At 46.4% G+C, this 14,002-nt stretch overlaps 1 protein-coding gene across 1 annotated transcript; it reads left to right on the top strand.

Annotated features, from left to right (window-relative positions):
- Positions 1-307: 307 nt before the first annotated feature.
- Positions 308-7,380, top strand: ATP5F1A (ATP synthase F1 subunit alpha). The gene is made up of 12 exons (XM_088537282.1): positions 308-372; positions 1,326-1,404; positions 2,489-2,658; positions 3,509-3,682; positions 3,760-3,926; positions 4,077-4,225; positions 4,919-5,070; positions 5,201-5,425; positions 5,525-5,632; positions 5,996-6,140; positions 6,356-6,506; positions 7,178-7,380. The coding sequence occupies exons 1-12, from the start codon at positions 313-315 to the stop codon at positions 7,257-7,259; spliced, it is 1,662 nt and encodes a 553-aa protein (XP_088393408.1). The 5' UTR covers positions 308-312; the 3' UTR covers positions 7,260-7,380.
- Positions 7,381-14,002: the final 6,622 nt, after the last annotated feature.

Genomic DNA, 14,002 nt, shown 5'->3' with positions numbered 1-14,002 from the left:
CCGTTCCAAGGAGATCTATCTATCTATCTATATATACATATTTTTTTTTAAGCAACTTTTTCCTTTTTCTGCATTTTTGCGAAGCTGGGCTGCGGAGGCGGGGCCTTTGGGAGGAGACTTGGGGAAAGCGCCACCAGGTCGCGGCCGCTTCCGCCCCGCCCACCGCCGTGGGGCGGGGCATCACGGCCAAAAGGGGCGGTGCGCGCGGCGGCCATTTTGTGGAGCGAGCGCGGGGTCTGCAGCCGCGTCGCGTCTCGTCCCATCCCGTCCGGAGCAGCAGCCACAGCCGCCGCCGCCGCCGCCGCCGCCGCGATGCTCTCCGCCCGCGTGGCCGCCGCCCTCGCCCGCTCCCTGCCGCGGCAGGCCGGCCTGGTGAGCGCGCCCTCGCCTCCGGGCGGCGGGGAGAGGGGAGGCGCCGCCATCTTGGGGGCCGCGGTGACATTGAAGGGCCGCGGCCTGCGGCGGGGTGGCGGGAGGGGGCGCAGGGGGCGGCGAGGCCGCGCCGTGCGGGGCCCCCGCGCTCGGCGGAGCGGGGAGCCGGGCGAGCGGGCGCCCTTCTCGCGGGGTGAGGGGCGGGGGCGCCGCGTCCTTTCCTCAAGGTTGCAGCGGCGGCGCGCTCGGCGGCTCCCAAGCTGCGAGGCCCCGGCCAGGGCCCAGCTTGTCCCGTCCCGCGCGGGGCGCGGAGGCCGTGCCCAGGGCTGTCGGCATGCGATCCGTGTCCTCGGTGAAGGTGAACGGAGAGGTCTTGCCTGCCCTGCCGGGAAATGTCACTCTCAGGAGACAGCGCGCCTTTAGGCACCAGGCTGCCCCAAGCGCTAGAGACACGAATCACTTTTTTTTTCTGCTATATATAATCTAGCTCTTTTTGCAGATTTTTTTTTTCATTTTCTGAGAGAAATCATCCTTTACAAAGTTCAAATTTATTTCTTTCTTGTAGTCTTCCTAGGCGCCTGGTGGCTTTGTGCCTCAAGCCTTTGATGCCCTGAGCTAAAGGGTGTGATTAAAGGAGGTGCCGCTGTGGGAGCTGCCGCAGCGCTGCGGCACTGGCACTGGCGCAGTGTGACGATCATGCAAAAATGCATTGAACAATTTCAGAACAAACTCCTTTTTTATTGCATCTACCTCACTAATGTTATATCTGGTTCCAGAGCTGGGGCTTGGTAAGGGAGCTCTGTGGTGCATAACTAGAAACTGACACACATTAAACACATAACATATGTTAAGGAGGTTTGGATTATCTTTTTTTTTTTATTATGTCTTAAAGTAGTGAATTTTTTATTTAATCAAGGATGCCTCGCTCTTACTGAAACAATTGCTTATGTTAGATTTCCAGAAACACCCTAGGTGCAGCATTTGTTGCTTCAAGAAATATCCATGCTTCCAAAACATGCTTTCAGAAAACTGGTGAGTCTAAAAATACATATTTATGTATACATATATATATATGTTCACATTTTGCACCTAAGAGTACTGTTTAAGAACTTGTTCTCTCAAGCTAGTTAATTTAGAGAAATAGTTAATAGTAAATCACAATGTGAATTCGGAGCATAAGGTGTGCACATCATTTGACAAAACCCTTAGGGACAGTGATTGATACTGAACTAGCAATTATGGAGTGTTATTTGTGAGCCCTTATTTTAGATTTTGGTAACTGTTTAAAATATGCCCAAATAAGGGGAGTGATCACATGTCAAACTTGGCTTATTCAGTTTATTTGCTTCACAGGGTTTCAATTCTGATGTTAACTCCTGCAAAATTATCTTAAGGAGCCTGAAATTTCAGCTTTGTATTTGCTTTAGAACAGTAGAGGGGGGTGTATGACCTTTCAAGTGTTCTTGTGTTTGACCTTGTGTCCTTGAACATAACTTTTGTACTGCTAGCATCTTGGTATTTAAAGAATACAATCAGCACCAAATAACTGGTTTTGGTAGTTGTTCATATATAATTTTTGAAGGGGTTTAGGTCACTGAAGACAATACTGGGAAATGGAAGTTTGAGTGTTCCCTGTTATTGTTCCCTAACGGAGGGAATTAAAACTCATTGGAGACCTACTGCCAAATAGAAATTGGGAGGAGATGAAGAATGCTTTTCATAGGTTATATTAACTCATTTCTTAGATGTACTAAATGTGTAAGTGTTTTGGATCTTGGTTAAAAATGAATTGAAAATATTTTGTGATGCTTACAACATATATGTTTTGCTCGCAGAGCTAGTAGTTTTGTACTTTCTGATCTAGGTCTATTTTATTTAGTTGAATGTCTTTTCTGGTGGACAGGTTGTAGGATATTGAAGGACACAGATTTTTAGTCATTAATGGTGGTTCCTAATGAAGAGATAAAGCTGACTCTGAATGTGAAAGATGTCACTTGCTGATTGTGTCTAAGGAAGAGCACTTGTTCTCATGTATCTTAAACAGCTGATGATGAGCTTGCTGATTTTATACTGCACGTTAACGTGCTGGATCTGATTTGGAACATTTTATTTCCAGGCACTGCCGAGGTATCCTCAATTCTTGAGGAACGCATTTTGGGAGCTGATACCTCTGCTGAGCTTGAGGAAACTGGCCGCGTGCTCTCAATTGGTGATGGGATTGCCCGTGTGTATGGTCTGAGAAATGTCCAAGCAGAAGAAATGGTTGAATTCTCTTCTGGACTGAAGGTAAGTTTTCACTAAGTTTCCTGTTTACCTTCGAAATATAATGTATACAATATAATACATAATGATATATTATGTGATTTTTCTCAGAAGAATCTGAGATGATGCTTGGAATTATCCACATGGGGCTTTTATTGATTTGTTTTAACTTAAGTATAGTGTAACTGGTTGAAATAACACTGCAAAAAAAGAAAATCTTCTTACAAAAATGTAACTTACATATAGCTTCTTATTACAGTATAAAACATATTACAGATATGTTGCTTTCAATATCGGTATCAAAATTCGAGCTTATTTGCATTTACCTAGGAAGTATGAAGAATTTTTTCAGGCTGGTTTTTCTGTTTACTGCTGAGAAATGACCTCTAAGCTCCAATACAATATACCGCTTGCTGATTTCTTGCAGTCTGAAGAAAAGACCAGAATTAAAAATATTTCGACTGTTCCCTAAAAGTCAGACATCTTTTTCTTCAGCACTTTTAATGAGCTAACTTGCCTTTTAAATTATTGAAGCAGGTAACAGTCCAGATCTTTTATCTCTTGTTCAGTTCTTATTAGAACTTACTTATCTCTTTCGTTTAGGGCTAGAAGTGACTTCATACTAGACTGCTGGAAGCAAAACAAATTTTTTAATAAATTGAAGAATTAGGCATGTTCTCCCATCAGTATGGGGAAGGATATATGCATTTGATGTAAAAGCAAAATCCTGAATATTGTATTGTTACAAATAAGATTGAGGCAGGCTCTGTCCAGTGTTCTACACTGTAGAATAATCACATAGATACTATACTAGCAAAAATTCCCTGTAAAGGTTGGTGTGGGTCTTCTCAGGATGGTGTGATCTCTGTCCTAGGGCATGTCCTTGAACTTGGAGCCCGACAATGTTGGTGTTGTCGTGTTTGGTAATGACAGACTGATCAAGGAAGGGGATGTTGTGAAGAGGACTGGTGCCATCGTGGATGTTCCAGTTGGGGAGGAGCTGCTGGGCCGTGTTGTAGATGCCCTGGGCAATCCCATTGATGGGAAGGTAACTATAACTAAGTGTTCACTGTCTTTGTGTGCTTCCATGTGATATGGACTGCAGCAGTTTTTCTCTTTTTTAAGGGTCCTATTACTTCTAAGACACGAAGGAGAGTTGGCTTAAAGGCCCCTGGGATCATTCCCAGGATTTCTGTGCGTGAGCCTATGCAGACTGGTATCAAAGCTGTGGACAGCTTGGTGCCAATTGGCCGTGGCCAGCGTGAGCTGATCATTGGTGACAGGCAGACTGGGTAAGATAAATGTCTAAGCTGAAATTGTTTCTGTTTCTATAAAACTTGAATGCAGCATGTCTGAATATACAAAGCTAAAACACAAAACTTAGTAGAGGTTGGGAGAACTGTAGGCACCTTAACTCAGTAGTCTCTATGCGTGTTGCACAGGAAAACTTCGATTGCAATTGACACAATAATCAACCAGAAACGATTTAATGACGGGACAGATGAGAAGAAGAAGCTGTACTGCATCTATGTTGCAATCGGGCAGAAGAGATCTACTGTGGCTCAGCTGGTGAAGCGGCTCACTGACGCAGGTACAGACTGGGAGGGGGTTGATCGTGGTGGGAGCTAGTGATTCTTCTGGAGTGGAACAGTTTTTCTGAGAGCTTCCTCTCGGCAGTCAGGCATGCCTGGTTGCAGTTACGACTGATAAGTATTTGTGTGTTCACTGTTTGTTTCAGATGGACTTCGTGAATGGCAATTGCAAGTTTAGTGGCGAGATTTCTGTTGCCTTGTGTAAGGGATTAAGTGATGACACCTTTTTATAAATGCAGCCGTGGTAAACAAGGTCATCATATGTAACAATGTCTTGCAAATTTTAGGCATTTTACCTCTTGGCTGCTAGTCAAGTAGGAGTCGTAAATATGTTTCAGCAATGCTAATTTGTTTGGAACTATGGAACAAAAGATTCTTAAGGTAACTTCTTGCAGGAGTCAGGAAGCCATGGACTTCTAGGCCCCTGACTTCTAGAGCTTAAATGTCTTTAGTCCAAGTCTGAAATTAATTTTAAACGGGAAAGAAGTCTAAGTGTAACTTCCATAATTTTGTTTTTACAAGTGTTACACCTGACATACCAATGTAGCATAACATTTTCTCTGCAACAGTGTAGTGATGTTGTGTGCTCTCCTCTCAGATGGTTTTGTCTGCCTTGTAACTAATACTTCAATTGTATGTGGAGTTTGTTTATTGCTGGCATAATATACTTACGAGTCTACAATTCTTTCCAGATGCCATGAAGTACACTATTGTGGTTTCTGCCACGGCGTCTGATGCTGCACCCCTTCAATATCTGGCTCCCTACTCGGGATGTTCCATGGGGGAATACTTCAGAGACAACGGAAAACATGCTCTTATCATCTACGATGACTTATCCAAGCAGGTCAGGACACATTGCTTGCAGGCTGCATAGTCTAGTGTTGATGTGTGTAGCTGCAAGATCAGCTCAGGTGGTGGTAGGCAAGTTTTCAAGTGAAGTATCCAAGCCTGAGACTTGCGTTTGTACCATGCAGGCCGTTGCCTATCGTCAGATGTCTCTGCTGCTGCGTCGCCCACCCGGACGCGAGGCCTACCCGGGCGATGTCTTCTACTTGCACTCTCGCCTGCTGGAGAGAGCAGCCAAGATGAATGACTCCTTCGGAGGTGGCTCTCTCACTGCTTTGCCTGTCATTGAAACTCAGGCTGGTGATGTGTCTGCTTACATTCCAACTAATGTCATCTCCATCACTGATGGGCAGGTAGGACTTGCTTTACATATGTCAGTGCTTCTGTGTAATTTTGTAGCAGATCTCTTAAGTTTTCTGGTTTTTGACCAAGATAATAACTTTTTTCTCTAGATCTTCTTGGAAACTGAGCTGTTCTACAAAGGTATTCGTCCAGCCATTAATGTTGGTCTGTCTGTATCCCGTGTCGGCTCTGCTGCTCAGACCAGGGCTATGAAGCAGGTGAGCATGGAACTGTTACTCATCCATAAGATCTAATTTCCCGAATCTAATCTTAGATCCTTCCTATCTTTTTAATAAGCTAGGAAGTGTTTAAAATGATCTCTATGAAGTGGAAACGATCCAGTGACAAGGGAAAGATTTGAAGTGTGAACTGTAGCACATGCTACAGGGTTTAAACAAACTGGGTTGTTTTAGTAATAACTCTCTGTTCAGATTTCATAAAATTACATGATTTGTTCAAGGTTCACTTAGTTGATAGGCAAAGCAAAAATGATCTGTGATAGCTGTCAGCTGAAGATAACCTGCCAACTGTTAGTCAAACTTCCAAACTGGTCCAAGTCACTGACTTGACTTGTCTTGTAGGTGGCAGGTACCATGAAGCTGGAATTGGCTCAGTATCGGGAAGTAGCTGCCTTTGCTCAGTTTGGTTCTGACCTGGATGCTGCCACACAACAGCTGCTGAATCGTGGTGTGCGCCTGACGGAGCTCCTGAAGCAGGGACAGTACGGTGAGTGTCTTGAATGTGGTGAGTCTGTGCTTACTACAGGTTTCCTGTGCTAGTCGGGGGGATTTCTGTGGCTGTGTTAAGAACAAAGTTCAGTGGAGATGCTAAATGTAGGGTTATTTGAACTGTATTTTGTATATATGCAGTCAGTCTTCAAAGACAGGTGTGTGTATCTTGATGTAAAATGTGCCAATGGTACCAATGCTTCTTTAATGCAGTTCCCATGGCTATTGAGGAGCAAGTAGCAGTCATCTATGCTGGTGTAAGAGGTCACTTGGACAAGCTGGAGCCCAGCAAAATCACTAAATTTGAGAGTGCTTTTCTAGCTCATGTTCTGAGCCAGCACCAGGCCCTTCTCTCTACTATCAGGTATGTTGATTTGTTACATTACTGGTCCTGAGGGTACTGACTTGAGAACTGGAACCTAAATGCTTGCCACTGGACTGTTAAGTTAGTGTATCCTGAAACATCAGTCCCTATGCTTTTCTCTAGAACTCTGGAAGTTACATGAACTAATGCTTTTAAGCTGCAGTTCAGATCTCAGTTTCTCGTCTGCAGTTCCATTTGTTGCTTAAACCTACTTGTATGCCTGTCTTGTAATGTAGTGTTGGAATCACTTTGTCTAGTTGTTATGTTTTTGATAGGCTGGGATTATTACGGTAGTGTGCATTAAGTACTGCTTGCAGCCGTCCTTGCCACTGAATTGACTGTTGGAGAGAAATTGGCTGTTAAGTGTTTCCAGTCCTATTCTGTCAAAGGGTTTTAGCTTGTTTTCGCCTGAGTCAGATCACCTTCTTTTTTTTCTGAGACTAGAATTGTTGTCCTCCATATACTAAGTACAGATATTTTCCCAGGATATGCTGGCAAACTAGTTCCTATACAGTGCTAACTCTGGGGAAGAGGAAATTCTGATACTAGCTTTTAGTAGTAAAGCTTCATGCATCAAACAGAAGTCACTTCTAATTTTATTAGAAGTGGAAGCTCATTAAGTTTTCTTGCCTTAGTGAGAGATTTTTCTTATAACTAAATTGTCTCAACAGGGCTGAAGGGAAGATCTCTGACCAGACAGAAGCCAAGTTGAAGGAAATAGTCACAAATTTCCTCTCTACTTTTGAGGCATAAACTATTTAGTCATTCACGCAGACCAGGCTGTTGTGATCCCGTGCTCAAGCTCCATCGAAGACATAAAAGTATGTGTGACTTGAATGTACAGATCTGAGAATAAAAGTTTCCACGTTAAAAAGGCTCTGTTATTCTGACTCCTTATTGTCTTTCTGGTTGGCTCCTTTTAGTGGTATGTGTGTGAAATGTTGCAGTTTGAAAGCCATGGTGGTTGGCGGGGAACGAGATACCAAATCAGTATTGAATTCACGAACAGTCCATGGACCGTATGTCCGATCGCCTTCTAGGAGCGAATCGAGTTCCCAAGTAGCGTAATCACCTATAAGCTCGACTCTGGTAGTATCGGATTCACAAAGAGTCTGTGGACCGTAGGTCCGATCGTCTCCCCCCACACAAGTAGTCAAGTTCACAAACAGTATGATTTATTCAAATGCAACATTTACAAAGCAGGTTTCGGATGTCAGTACAGGAAATTCTCCACTACAGCGTGAGGTTCTAGCTAGCTGTGATGTACAAGTGTGCAATCATCACTCACCCCAGAAGATGGGAGAGGGCTCTCAGTCTCGAGTCTCCTCAGGCGGTGTCCCAACCCGAGGGGAGGAAAGGGGGATCAGCGCATTGACTAATCCAAAATTTACTATAGATTCTTCCCTCCTGGCTTCTTAGTCTTCTCAGGTGGCATTCCAGTCCAAGGGGAGGAAAGGGGGCTCAGCTGGTCGACTGACCCAGGAGTTCTGATGGTTTCTTCCCTCCTGCTTTTCATCCTTAGTTTACCTTTTATACTTTTCTTTACATTCAGGTGGAGCTTGGGTGACTAGAGTCATACTTAATATTGCTATTGATTGGTGAAAGAGTTTCTCGCTTTCATTTAAAGGTACAGTCAACCAAAAATCTAGAGCGCATGCTCAGTGAGGAGCGGGTAACTTTGGGGAGGGAGGTGTGGTTTTGACATTATAATGAGCTTATAATGAGCAAAGTTCATCCCAAAAGAGTGGTTTGCCACCTTTGCTGGCTCAGCAGCAGGCATGTTATCGTGTATCTCCCATTAGACAGCCACTGTGCAGCTTATCAGCCCAGCCTAGTCCAGCACAGGGAGTGCAACAGAGCTTGGCTGCGGTGCCTTCACTCCTCTCCATCCTCCGTCACTCCCCTTTGCAGCTGCGAGGAGGACAGATTGCGTAGCCCAGGGAACCATGGAGGAGCTGAGTCCCTGCCTACCAACCATCCTGGAACTGGCAACCGTGTATCACCCCACGCAAGCTTTTGTAATGCCAGAACTTTCGTTAGGCCCTTGTTTTTCTCTGGTTCCCGCTTTCAAACAATTCTTCCACAATGTGCCTAAGGGAACAACGAATTAATTTGGGCACAGGCGTGCTAAAGGAACTTGAAAATCAGGGCATGTTTACTGTTCAGGGGATCAAACCAATACTTGTAGTAGTAGTAGTAGCTGATTTTTATGCTTTAGGCAGTTTCTGTAGTGACCAGGCTCATTCTTGTGGCTATTACTCTTCTTGCTAGATCTGGAGCGAGTGTTCTGTATGGTCTAGGCTCCACAAGCCTGATACTGTAACAAACTATTTTTCAAAGTTGCCATGTAGTTCATTTTATATAAGTGCATATACATATATTTATATAAGTGCATATACATATATTTATATAAGTACATATACATATATTTATATAAGTACACATGCATATATTTAAGTTCATTTGTATATAAGTACTTCAAGGGAGGGAGTGCAGAGGATAGTGCTGGTCTCTTTTCAGTGGTGGCCACTGATAGGACTAGAGGAAATGGCCGGAAACTGAAGCACCAAAAGTTCCACAGGAACTTAAGAAATTTTTCCTTAACAGTGAGGGTGCCAGAGCACTGGAACAGGCTGCCCAGAGAGGTTGTGGAGTCTCCTTCTCTGGAGATCTTCAAACCCTTCTTGGACACAGTCCTGTGCCACGTGCTCTAGGTGACCCTGCGTGTGCAGGGGGGTTGGACTAGGTGATCCCTAGAGGTCCCTTCCAACCCTAAGCATGCTATGATACTATGATTTTCTTGTTGCCTTGAGTTTCCTGAAGTTATGCCCGTCAAAGGAAGCTCATTAGGAGTGTGCCTGGCAGAAATTAGGTTGCTTTTGAGCTTGTCTCCTGCTGCAAAATAAGGCATATTTAAGCTTAGATATTTCTTAAACATAAAACATGCAGCTGGAATGTGGCATCTAGAAGTTGTCGTAGGGGGTAGGGGGGTGAGACCCTGAGCAGTTGACTGTAACCTGTCACTATAAGCCAGTCTTGAAACAGTATTACTGTGCTTGCTTTCAGAAGGGATTTTTTCAGAGCTACCTGTCCTGGTATTTTAGGACAGGTGCACAGAATCACACACAGAATCCCCAAATGGTTGAGGTTGGAAGGGACACCTAGAGATCATCCAGTCCAACCCCTGCTCCAGCAGGGACACCCAGAGCACAGGGCACTGGGTCACATCCAGGTGGGTTTTGAACTATTCTTGTCTCAGTCCTGCTGCCTTTCCTCACTGAAGATTCGGTAACTGCTACAGATTTAAATATAATTCTCTGTAGTTGCTCTAGTTCTGTCAGTAAACTCCCGCTGCCAAGCCAATAGGGGATTTCATGCCTGAGACATCTATTTCATGCTTGACATTCTGCACGCTACGCTTGGCCTTATAGTGCTCAAGCAGGTGTAAGGGTGTGTGTGTGTGGGGCGACGGGAATGTTCTGTTCTGCCCTTAAACTGTAGCTCTGCTGTGGCTCTAGCAGTGAGCTGGGTATTTGCCAGTTAATTCAGTTGTCATTCCACTTCTCGTGGTGTATTCACACTTCCATCACGTGCACGGGAGCCCTGCCCTTCGTCCTAGAGGACCATCTACTTGCCTCTGTGGAACCGTGTTCTCTGCAGTCATCTCTTCCTGCCTCCCACCCTGGGCAGCTGAAAAATCCCACTTAATCCTCAGTGTTATTGCCTGGGTCCTGCTCATCATCACGTTGCTGTTAGGTAACAGGGTTAGTCTTCTTCGAGAGCTTAAGCGAAAGTACTATCAGCACTGACATTGCTATGCATGGGGCAACCCCGTTTCCTGTTTTGGTTGGCTCAGTTGGGATCCTATAGCCCTTGTAGCAAAGGGAAAAAAAAAATAAAGGGCAAATCTTGCTCTACTACAGGCAACATCTACGTACATAGCACAGAACCATGAAGATGAAGCTGCTGTCTTTTAATGTTGCATTTTTCAGAAGCAAATTATGTGAGTTATAGAATATCACTAAAAGAAAATTAAGAAATTCTGAAAAGAAAGCTAAAAAGCTATAAAGAAAGCTTTTTAGCTGATAGCATTGCACATCTTTCTAGAAAGAGCTGGCATGTTAAAATAGCGCTGTGTTTCTGGAGGAGGGCGTCCCCTGAGCTGTTTTTCTGTTTTGCAGGCACATCTCTGTGTGGGTGACTAGACCGTGTGGCTGGGAAGCTTCATGACCATGGCAATACTGTGGTTGAGCCTTTCTGCTTAGACTGCCCTGAGTTACTGGCATAGCCTAAGCACTGTCTGTGCTAGGAAAATGATTCTTAAATGTAATGAGGAGGTTGAAGGTGGCAATAAATAGTTCTTGTTAGACACTGTTTTTGGAGTGCCTCGTGTGCCAGAACTTGCCATATGACTAGGGCTGCTACATGTGTTTGATGTGAAGAGTGCAGACTTCACCTCATGGTTCACTGCTACATGTCAATAAAAATTTGGAATATATAAAAGCTTGTTACCCTCTCTGCTCTTTTTGCACAGTGACTGAACCTAAACTACCTGTTTAACTCAGCTGTGTCAAGTTTTACTTTTGTACTGCAGCTGGAAAGCAGCGAGTTCAAGTTGGCAGGAGCAGTTGGGGAGTCCTTGGAGGTGCTGTTGGGTGCTCTGGCCACGGGGTGGTGCTGGAAAGCAGAGGAAAGGACGTGTGTGTGAGGGTAATGCTTTTGCTCCTGACAACCACTGAGGGATTTTGTGTCCCCTTGCGTTGGGATCTATGGTCTAGGTCCAAGTAAATCGGCTTGGAAGCAGATCAGCAGCAGTGAGACCTCATCTCCACTCATGGGAAGGATATCGAGGAGAAATAGCGAGACCTGCTCATAGAGAGCTTCCACAGAGTCACAGGATGGCTGAGGCAGGGACCTCTACAGACCATCCCGTCCAACCCCTGCTCCAGCAGGGACACCCAGAGCAGGGGCACAGGGTGGCATCCAGGCGGGTTTGAAGATCTCCAGAGAAGGAGACTCCACAGCCTCTGAAACCTCATGCAGCCCTTGCCCAAAACAGTAACACTTCTGAGCAGAAAAATGATATCAGCAAAAAAACAAGTCACTAATTTCATTAAAAGCTCCAGTGGGATTGATTGTCCATCCTTGATAACGCATCAAAGACAAACACAGCCACAATGAGTTATTGTGAACGTGACACCATGTACTCGGCGCTCACACTTTGGATGTTCTTGCATGGTTGCAGCTGGTCAGCTTGTGTTACGACTGGTGTGTTTTTAGGTAAGATTGCCGTAACCTCTTCAAAGCCTTGAGTGAAGCCACACACACGCATGACGCTGCCTCTGCTACCTCGGCCAGACCCGCAGCCGAATCCACATGCGGAGCATCTCCATAAACGCGTTTGATGCGGGATGCGCTTCCGAGCTCCTCGTGGGGCGGCAGCGGGTCTCGAGCGCCCCGGTTTCCAGCGGGGCCGTCACGGGCCGCGCTGGCCCCGCCCGGCAGCGCGTCCCTGAGGCGGGCGGCGGCGGCGCGGGCCGTTGCGGCCGTTGGGGCCGTTGGGGCGGGGCGCGCGGCGGCGGCGGCGGCGGCGGCAGCATGAGGGAGTCGCGCTTCAGGGAGAACTTCTGGGTGAGCGGCCGGGCCCGGGGGGCGCGGGCGGCTCCAGCCCCGCTGCGGGCGGAGGCTTCAGCACTCGCTCGCCAGCCGCTCCCGGGAAGGCTGCGGCGGCGGCGGCGAGCGAAGCCCCGGGTGCTCCTCCCGCTTGCGTGAAGGAAAAGTTAGTTCTTTTGGGTGGGAAGCGGGTGTTTCAGGGCGCAGCGGGGCTGAGCAGGGCACTGGAGCTGCTCTGGTTCGGCTCCTTCTCCAGTGCTCAACGCGGCGGTTCTTAGGCAAAGCCGTGGACGCTGCTGTGGATTTTGATTTCCAAATGTGCCCCACACTCTTGCCTGACGAAACACGACCGTGTCAGTGGCAAACACGGGCGCAGGGGAGAGCTCCTGGAAAAGGCAGAATTCACCCCAAATTGTCTACAGGCGAATTGTAAGGGGCAGTGCACCGGCCGCAGGTGCTCCGGAGGGCAGGGGAACGGGAAGGTGGACAGAAACACCTGAGCTTTATTAAGACACTTTTAATAACACTTTATTAAGGCTATTAAAGTGTTATTAATAACACTTTATTAAGGCTTTTACACCTTTAACATGCTGCTTGTTCTGTGAGAGAACACCAAATTTCTCCTGCATTTTTTTTCTTTTTATTCACTTCATCTAATCCAAAAAGGGAAGAGGAAGGAGAGCTCTATTGTTCTGAACCGAATGACTTTGCAGAGGCCAGGACAGCTCCATGGGAAAGGGAGGTTCCTGGAGGGCCCCACAGTTAGTGCTTCAGTTCCCAGGCTGGTGCTGAGTGCTATGAGCTGCCATGGGCTGGAGGCAGACGGAGAGATTTGGACCCTTGCAGTTGGTGGCACAAAGTCTAAACCTAGCCCCCGAGCCCCAAATGCCGAGGCGTTTTCAGCACTGTGACTTGTGGCACTGAAACGCTTTGAGTTGTGAATCACGAGTACCTGGTGTCTTCATGGGGACAAGTTTGAACTTTGCTGGATGACGATAAATGTCCAAGTATTTCCCACGAGAAATGACCTGTTCTGTTTGGCTGTTGGTCAAACAGACAAACTGGCCTTGGCCCATCATAACTGTGGACCGTAGGCTGTAGTTTCATGTTCTGGGGACTTAAAAAGTGAGATCAGACCCATGTCCTGGCCCATTTGGAGCCCCTCGTTGCAGGCTGCAGCTCCTTGGCTCTGCTGCAGCAACAGGGCTGAGCTGTCAACCTCTGAGGCAGAGTTAGTATGAAAACCTTCTTGTTTCGCTGGTGGTTTACATGTGTTGCGTTTTTCCTGTGTTGGAACCTGTTCCCAGAGCTGTTTCACCGCACAGCCTCACCGTTGAGCGCACAGAGGTCACACTTTGAGAGCTCTGCTGCTGGATAGGAATTGTTTGAAAAATGTGTGGTCTTGCTGCTCTCACCTCTGCTTCTCTTGCTTCACCAATTGGACCTCTGCATAAACTCACGGCTTGCCTTGCGTGAAGAGATCTTGCGCTTTTGCATCCAGCTCAAGCTCCAGCTGCCCTGGAAGCCAAGGGCAGAAGATGCCCCAAGCTGCAGGTGTGGTGGTCTGACAGCAGGGAGGTAGCGGTGCCATAAACCACTGTTGCCCCCCAAAAGTCCCAGCTCGAGTGACGCTGCCTCTCACAAACCACCTGTTAACAGAGCTGTTTTGCAGAAAACTTGACAGCTGTAACGAAAATAAAAATATGCCTAACTCTTGTTTGTTTCCTCTTGCCCAGCCTGCAGCAATTGCTGTGAGTTGAGCAAGCGTGGGGTGTTTTTTCCATCTATTTTTGCAACCTCTTTCATTATATACGGTCTCCTATTCATTAGTTCCTTTCCTGGATATCTGGTTTTCCCCAAGCCTGTTCTTGCAGGGTATTTCA

This window comes from Tinamus guttatus, unplaced genomic scaffold (genome assembly GCF_059628265.1).
Source record: "Tinamus guttatus ecotype Peru unplaced genomic scaffold, ASM5962826v1 Tinamus_guttatus_pri_ptg000741l, whole genome shotgun sequence".
NCBI lineage: Eukaryota > Metazoa > Chordata > Aves > Tinamiformes > Tinamidae > Tinamus > Tinamus guttatus.
The sequence above is the reverse complement of the archived record's forward strand: the minus strand, read 5'-3'. Positions and strand labels throughout refer to the sequence as shown.